At 57.7% G+C, this 7,724-nt stretch overlaps 2 protein-coding genes across 2 annotated transcripts; both read right to left on the minus strand.

Annotated features, from left to right (window-relative positions):
- Positions 1–156: 156 nt before the first annotated feature.
- On the minus strand, positions 157–3,879 carry CTRL (chymotrypsin like). The gene is made up of 7 exons (XM_033128115.1): positions 2,027–3,879; positions 1,386–1,489; positions 1,212–1,291; positions 1,012–1,093; positions 672–852; positions 452–585; positions 157–370 (listed from the first exon to the last, which is right to left on the minus strand). Exons 1-7 carry the CDS (start codon positions 2,076–2,078, stop codon positions 209–211), a joined length of 795 nt encoding a protein of 264 aa, XP_032984006.1. The 5' UTR covers positions 2,079–3,879; the 3' UTR covers positions 157–208.
- An 84-nt stretch (positions 3,880–3,963) lies between these two features.
- On the minus strand, positions 3,964–6,682 carry PSMB10 (proteasome 20S subunit beta 10). The gene is made up of 8 exons (XM_033128114.1): positions 6,322–6,682; positions 5,989–6,076; positions 5,801–5,898; positions 5,564–5,704; positions 5,213–5,328; positions 5,044–5,102; positions 4,252–4,403; positions 3,964–4,128 (listed from the first exon to the last, which is right to left on the minus strand). The coding sequence occupies exons 1-8, from the start codon at positions 6,375–6,377 to the stop codon at positions 4,017–4,019; spliced, it is 822 nt and encodes a 273-aa protein (XP_032984005.1). The 5' UTR covers positions 6,378–6,682; the 3' UTR covers positions 3,964–4,016.
- Positions 6,683–7,724: the final 1,042 nt, after the last annotated feature.

Genomic DNA, 7,724 nt, shown 5'->3' on the forward strand with positions numbered 1-7,724 from the left:
GACCAAGGGGTTACCCAGGAAGAGGAGGGATGGGGGCCTGGCCTGGGCATGGCTACTTTAGGAAGATCCTGGCTCCTCAATACCTGCCACGGCAGAAGACAACGTCCAAGTGGGGATCGGCCCCCCTGAGCCAGGACAGACCAGATGACACAAGAAGACAGAGCCTGGGGTCTTTATTGGACTGGGATGGGAGGGGTCTGTGGTGGGCTCAGTTGTAGGCCGTGACCTGGTTGATCCACGTGCTGTACTTGCTAACGCGAGTGTACATGGCAGGTGTGCGCACATTGCAGTTGCTGGTGCCCCAGGAGACGATGCCAATAAGCACCCACACGTTCCCCTTCTGGCAGACAAGAGGGCCTCCGGAGTCACCCTGAGGGAAGGAGAGGGGAGAAGTCAGTGTGGGGGGTGCCAGAGGACAGTGCAAAGAACAGGACAGGGTGCCAGTGCTCACCTGACACGAGGAGGCCCCCGAGCCACCAGCACAGATCATGGAGTCGGTGATACGTGAGCCCCAGTACTGCTGGCATTGGCTCACAGTGACCAGGGGCAAGGCCACCTGCTGAAGGCGTGCTGGGGTCACATTGCCTGTGGGCCGAGAAGGGGTGTTTAGGCCCCAGATGACGTGTCTCCACCCCAGTCCTCCCATCGGGATCTTTGGCCCAAGTTCCTACTTGAGCCACTGACGCGGCCCCAGCCAGTGGTGACACACTTGAGGCCGGTAGGCAGCACCTCATTTGGGGAAGCCAGGCAAACTGGTGAGATTCGTGTCGTGAACCGGGCTGGGGACGCAAGCTTCAGTAGGGTCACGTCGTTGTTGAAAGTGGTGGGGTTCCATTGCGGGTGTGTGACAGCCTGTGGGGCAAGCAGGGGGTCATGTAAGATGGGCCAAGCACAGGCCCCCAGGGTTGATGGGTGCTGAGGGGGCCAGGCCAGGGCGTGCCCTGAATTCTTCATCCCCAGAGCCCACTCTGCACTGTCCACTCTTCCCGTGTCTGCAACCCAGGTACTCACCCGCGAGATGGACAGAACCTGCAAAGGCTCAGAGTTGGATGATCGGTCATACTCGCCCAGGATGACAAAGTGACGGCCAGGTCTGCAGTGAGAGGGGTTGGGCAGCCACAGGGAGGGCAGAGCAATAAGAGAGGGGCATCCAGGGGAAGGAGGTGGGGAGAGGTGGGCTGGGGTGGGGCAGGTGGAATGAAAGCACTCACATGACATTGCAATGGGCAGCAGTGACCACCCAGGACTGGCTGATGAGGGAACCACCGCAGAAGTGGAAGCCGCTGCTGTCCTGAGGTCAGGGGTCAGAAATGGGAGGGGGACTCAGGCTATACCTAGGCATGAAGCACTTGGGACCCTGCCCTATACCCCCAGGGTGCATGTACCTGCAGGGACACCTGCCAGGGCCAGGAGCCTGGCACTGCGTTCTCTCCGTTGACAATTCTCTGGTTGAAGCTCAGCGCCGGTTTGATGGCAGGAATACCACAGCCTGGCCATTGGGCTAGTGAGGACCTGCTTCCCGCATCCCAGCCCACATCTCCCCACCTCTCCCCAGGTGCCCCCAAGAGGGCTGCAGATTGAGAGGGCTCATCACTACTCCGTCTCACTCTGAGCGCCGTCTAGCCCCCTGCATATTCTCGGTCATTCCCACCCAACCAGCCCCCAAGTGTTGTCCACATCTCTCTCCAACCTACTCCCCACCATTCCCCAACTCCATCCCACCCTCCAGGCCAGGCTGCTTGTCTCCCTGACCTGTGGGAGAGCCTCCTCCTGGCCTCTGTACCCATCTGTGGCCCTTCGTGCAGCCATAGGGCTCTCCCTAAACTACACGTCCAACCTTCACTTAGCTTCCTAAACCCTCCCCAGCTCCTGGGCCTGGTCCAAGCTCCTGTCCACCTCTTGCCTCCTTCCAGCCTTCGCACATCCTTTTTCTTTTGCCCACTCTATCCACCTGCTTCCCTTCCAGCCAGCCTGGCCCCCTCCTGAGCCCCTAGGAAGAAGCCTGGGCCGGTCCAGGCCCACTCACCCCAGGAGGAGCCGAGTAGGACCAGGCTAAGGGTCAGGCTGAGCAGCAGCATTGTGGCAGGTGTGAAGCCGGGAACTGGGCTGGGCCTGGCTTTATGGGTCTCCTCGTCCTTGGGCTAAAGTCCCAGGCATGAGGCCAGGCCAGCTGTATGGGCACAGCTCCCCTCCCACGCTCTAGTCATGAGGGTCTCATTAGGCCAAGGTCCTCAGTTCAGGCCTGGACTTATCAGACAGAACCCAGGTGTGAGGTTCTCACCTCCACCCTCAAAGCCTGGCTTCTGATTGACTATTTGAACCCCTTTACATTCCAAGTGCTGAGCGCTGGGTCCTACAGACTTAGAGTTAAATTAGGTCTATGATGGCCACCTGGTGGCTGGGATCCGGGAAATCTCCCAGGACAATCAGGGGCACCAGACTCGCAGAGAAAGGAGCTCAGCACTCAGGGACGTTCCTGTCTGGTGGAGGGAATGTCCAGCTGGACCAGCTCTGCTGTGGAGGGCCAGGGCCATGTGGCAGGACAGGGGTTCTAGCAGGTTGTGAATCCTAACAGATACCATCTCAGTGATTCCTCAACTTTGAACAGGAGTCAGTTTGCTCAGAGATGCCAACTCTCCCACCAGCAATGGTGTGGCTGGACCCAAACCTTCATCTGTCTGGCTCCAAAGCCCACACTCTTAATGATGAGATGATGCTTGGGAAGGACCTGGCACACAGGGAGGGCAAGGTGTGAGCCCTTGGTGACTGGCTGACCCTTGATGGAGGGTGCGGGTAGAAGGATGACAGCCATCAAATCTCTGACAACCTCCAGGCCTTGGGGTTCCTGTGGGCAAGCTTCTGGTGTCTGCAGCCTGTTTGTTGCTGAGCTCCAGGCTGAGCCTGAACCGAGGGAGAGAAGAGGCGTCTGTGTGCAAAGTTGCAATGGGTAAGTTGACTGGCCTTCTAGGGGTGTGAGGGTTTCGACTAATTTCAAGAACCTATCAGTCAAAAAAGTAAGATGAGTTAATGGTTGAATAGATGGATGGATGGGTAGATACGTGGTAAAGCAAATATAACAAAACACTAATTGTAAAGTCTGTGGTGGGTATGTAGGTGTTCAGTGTGTACTTCTTTCCAGTTTGTTTAAAACTATTCATAATTAAATGTTGGGGGGAAAAGCACAGTTGGGCCCAGGGATGTCCAGCCTAGTGTAGACCCTCCCCAGAGGCTGGGCGGCCTCTCAAACAGTTCCAAGGCTCCAGAGGAGCTCAGGCATTCTGAGGGCAGGACGCACCTGCCAGCACCCAGGACCTTGGCCTAGCAGTCAGTGGGTGCTCAGGAAAGGTTTGTTGGATAAATGTGTCACGTCATCTGTCCTCACATGAGCACTGTGACCCATCATCCCAGAAAACTTGAAGTCAGTCCCCCTACTCACAACCCAGCTTTGTGTTAGCACCTCAGTCTGGTCATCAGGACGGTTTCACGGATAAAGGTGTAGCAGGGTGAGTAGTGCTCTGTAAGAACCTGCCCTTGAAAATGGGCAGCTCCTCTGTCAGCACTTTAGCCCTCAATGGGGCCGATGGGGTGGGGGGGGGCTTGACTGAGAGGTGTGGGGTTTGTCCTGGGTCACTGATGAGCCAGGCAAAGGCTCTAAGTGGGGCCTTTTGGGTTTTACAACAGTCCCCAGTGGACTACATGGCAAGATCAAGGCGTGGCAGTGGTAGGGGGAACCTCTATGGTGTGGAGACAGGAGGTGGCTTTCCACCTTGAGCCTGCAATGCTTGCCAGGGCTGAAGTTCTGGAAGAGGGTAGATGCCTAAGGTGATGGGTGAAGGGCACCTCTAAGGCCAGATACTGGAGCTGTGGGAGGGAGTAGTTCCTGCAGGGATACCTTAGCCATAGAGCCCTGCTGGCTGCTTGGCCCCTCCACCCAAGAACCACACAGCCATCTCTTCAGGTGTTTGTATTTTCTGCATTTATTCCCCCTTGTTCCAAGCTCTAAGGCTCAGCCTATTTCACTCCACCTCCATGGTCTGCACAGTTTCCTCCACCAGCTCCAGGGGCAGTGGCACCACTGTCTTGGAAAGGACAGCTGTGGTTCCAGGGGCAAAGCGGTACTGGCCAGGCCTAGGAGGGAGGATGGATGGTATCTCAACATGGAACCAACATGTGGCCCATCTTCTAGCAGCCCCCTAGCTCCCCTGCTACCACCCATCTTCCCATGTAGTCCCACATCTCCGTTGCTCTCACCTTTCTATGGGCTTTGTGGGAGAGCTCAGGGTTCGCAGCAGCTTGGCACCGGTCTCTGTGATCACACATGCATCCACACTGCCCCCGGAGCCCAGGTCACCCAGGATTCCTGCAGTGATGGCTTCCACCAGCAGCCCCTGTGCAGCCTCTAGCTGTGGAGATGTGTGTGTGTGAGGCCCAGTGGACCCTCTGGTGATACCCTCTGGTATCACCCTTAGGCGACAGCCTGGACTGTTAATCGTGAAGCCCAAACTTACCATTTGCTCACACCTAAACTCCTCTCACCCCCTACACCCCCATCTCCCCTCTCCAGCTCTCTGCCTCCCTCTCTCCAGAGATCCCCTGTTCCACTGCCCCCATCTTCAGAAATTTCTGAGTCACTTTCACTTGAGCCTCTGCTCTCAGTGGCCTATCCACCCAACCAATATGGTCTTGGTCCCCAATTCACCGGCTCATTGTCTCTCTTTCTGGGCCTTAGGCACCTTGGAAGCTACACTTCTGTCCCACCCCAAACAAAACCCAGACTCAGACCCCACCTGCTGTTTCCTCCTCCCTCAACTCCAAACGGTCCTGAGCTTTGACTTCTTGGAGCAGTCCAAAGTTTTGGCACCGTTAGTAGTCTGTTGGAACAGCACCTCTCTACCCTCACTTCACTGGCCCCTCTGTCTCCACCTACTTGTCGTCTGCTCTGAGAAGCCTTCCGCGACCTTCCGACTAGGCCAGGGGGTCCCTCTGGGCTCCCCAGCTCCGAGTGCACTTCCCACCAACAACCACGTAAGTGATGTCGCTCACCGTCATGTTCGGCTGGAACCGGTCCTCCAGCACCGCCAAGGCCGCATCCTGGCCGGAGCCTGCAGGCAGGAGGGACATATGAGGTCAGTCGAGGCCGTCCCAACACAAGACAAACGTGAGGCCCGGGTCGCAGGTGCGGGCTTTGTGGGGACGGGACAGAAGCGCTCACCTAGGGCCGTGAAGGGCAGGCGGCTGTAGGAGCCATGGGGGTGCACGCTGTAGAGCTGCGGTCCTGTCACGTCTACGCCGCCCACGACCAGAGACGCACCCACGTGGCCCTGGTACCTTTGCGTAGAGTGACCGTGTTAGGCTGCAAGCTCCGGGACCAAGACCCCGCCCCTGGCTCCGGGCCCCGCCCCTTCCTGCGGTCTGGCGCTTCAGGACTGTTGCCCGGCTCCTCTCAGGCCGGCCTCTTCCGGTCTACCCGGACTCGCAGCCCCGCCCTCCCCCGTCCCACCTCCTCAGCCCCGCCCTCCCCGCAACGACCCCTCCCCAGGGACGTTTAGCTCGGCCCCAGCACCGGAAGAGCGTCTGGCGCAGAATGCGGGTGACGGTAGCTACGCGGGGCTCGCGGCCGGTAGACAGTGCGTGTAGCTCCATGTTGGATGCCACCATCTGCGTGGTCATCTTGGCGTCTGCGGCTACTCCAGCCCCACAACAGCTGAGGGCGAAGGGAGGGTCGGTGTAGGCGGGGCTAGGATGTGCGTGTACCAGGGAGCGGTTCTTGCGTGGGGGAACGGGGCTGGGGAATTCTCACTAGATTTTAGGCGCGATGAAGTGGATCTTCTCGCAGCTCTTGTCCGCAACGACCGAATCGTTAGTGGCCCGCGTATCCGCCCCCAGGATGACCCCGTCCTGGGGAGGGGGGAAAAGAGGCCGTTAGCTCAGTGCCCGCCAGATCCCCGGCCGCTTCTCTAAGCCTCCCCGTTCGAACCCCCTACTCACTCGGAACACAAGACCCGCGATGGTGGTTCCGGTCTTGAGCGCATGAGGGACCCGGAGCCCCGGGAGCGCCCGTTCCAAGGATGAGTTTCTGGAAACGAAAGGGAGTGGCCTATGTTTCGGTTCTTCTGGGACGACCCCCCCCCCCCCCCCCCCCCCCGTCACATTGCCCAACTCCGTCCCGGTCTCCCTCACCTCCCAGAGTAAGTCTGGGAACCCAAGTCTTCCCACACATGTTACCCCCCAGCCCTTCGCCACCAGGAATAAAGGCCCTGCACTCCCGGAAGACCTCACCGAGAGCATAGGCAGCTCGGGACCAACCATCCGCCACCTCACCTCTGGCAGTTCTCGAAGGAGAATCCCCCTTGGGTCTGTAGAGCTGTCTTCAGCATCTTGGGGTGAGCAGGGCAGTCCAGGAATTGGGGGTCGATGGTTAGAGGAGTGAGACCAGCCAGGAGCCCGAAGGGCCAAAGCCTTGTTCTCTGTGGGGCTCCACTGACGCTTCCTGCTTTCACTTTCACCTTTACTCAGAGGACACTGGCGTGTTTTGCTTCTCTTTCGCTTTCACCCTCACTTCTGGTCTTAAGCAGGTTGGGTAGGGGGTGATGTCCCTTGCCTGGCTCTCCATGCTGCTCCCAGGTCCTCTGTCTGAACCGAAGGACATTCCTCTCTTCTGGCCATTGGTCAGCTCCTCCTGCCACTTCCAGTCTAAGCCCCTAGTTGTGCCTCTGACGCCAACTCTAACCTAAGTACCAACATTCTAAGGCTGTCAGACCTTTGCCAGGTCTCTGTCCGCATTATTACAGGTCTCCCAGCATTAGGCCCTTGTCACCCTCCTTTACCCAATTCCTGCCTGTCTCCTGTTGCCTTTGCTTTCTGCCAGAAACCTCAAACACAGAGGCTTAATCCTCAGCAATGTTGATGCTGGTCCTTTCATAGTCCCTATCTCAGGTGCTGTCTTCCCTCTCCCAAGAGGGGCCCCATGGCTTTCCATCTAGTGGCCTGGAGGCATGCTGGGCTCTACCCATGGCTAAGTCTTATTTCACCTCCCAAGTGACCCTTTATCCACGTTTTCCTCCTAACTATTGCCTTTGTCTCAGCCAGCCTCCTCTCTCCTCTGGCTACTGCACTGGCCTCACTGGCTTCCCTACACTTCCTGCCCGCCCTCGTCCCCCCGCCCCCCAGCTCTACCCTGCAGAGAAGGGTCTCTTTCTAGATGGGAAATATGGTCACACTCTTTCCCTGGTTAAACGCTTCAGCAGCTGCACACTGCCCTTAGGCTCAAACTCAAGTCCTTACCGTGACCCATGTTACCCTTCTCATCTGTCTGAGCTCAATGGAGGCAACACCTCCTCTGGGAAATCTTCCCTGACCCAGTACTCAACCCCTTGTTGCTCCCTAAACTTTTTTCTCAGACTACTTAGCTCCAGTAATAATTAAACCATTAGTGAAATGAATGATCTCATTAGTGGCTGTCACGCCGCCAGATTCTAAACTCTTGTGCTTTTGTCACTCACCTAGCACTCAACAGGCCCTGTCTAGAGGTGGGGTCTTGACTGCCCTTTTGGAGCAGGGAGAGATAGCTCAGATCTCCCCCATCCCAAACCTTTGACCCATGTGCCCCATCCCACAGCTGTCCCCAGACCCCACGCCCAGAGAAGAGGCAGACACAAGTCAGGCTGCCTTCCCAGCTCAACCAGAGAGTGGGAAGTTGTATATCTCAGGGTGCCCAGTTCAAT

This window comes from Rhinolophus ferrumequinum, chromosome 15 (genome assembly GCF_004115265.2).
Source record: "Rhinolophus ferrumequinum isolate MPI-CBG mRhiFer1 chromosome 15, mRhiFer1_v1.p, whole genome shotgun sequence".
Taxonomy (NCBI): domain Eukaryota; kingdom Metazoa; phylum Chordata; class Mammalia; order Chiroptera; family Rhinolophidae; genus Rhinolophus; species Rhinolophus ferrumequinum.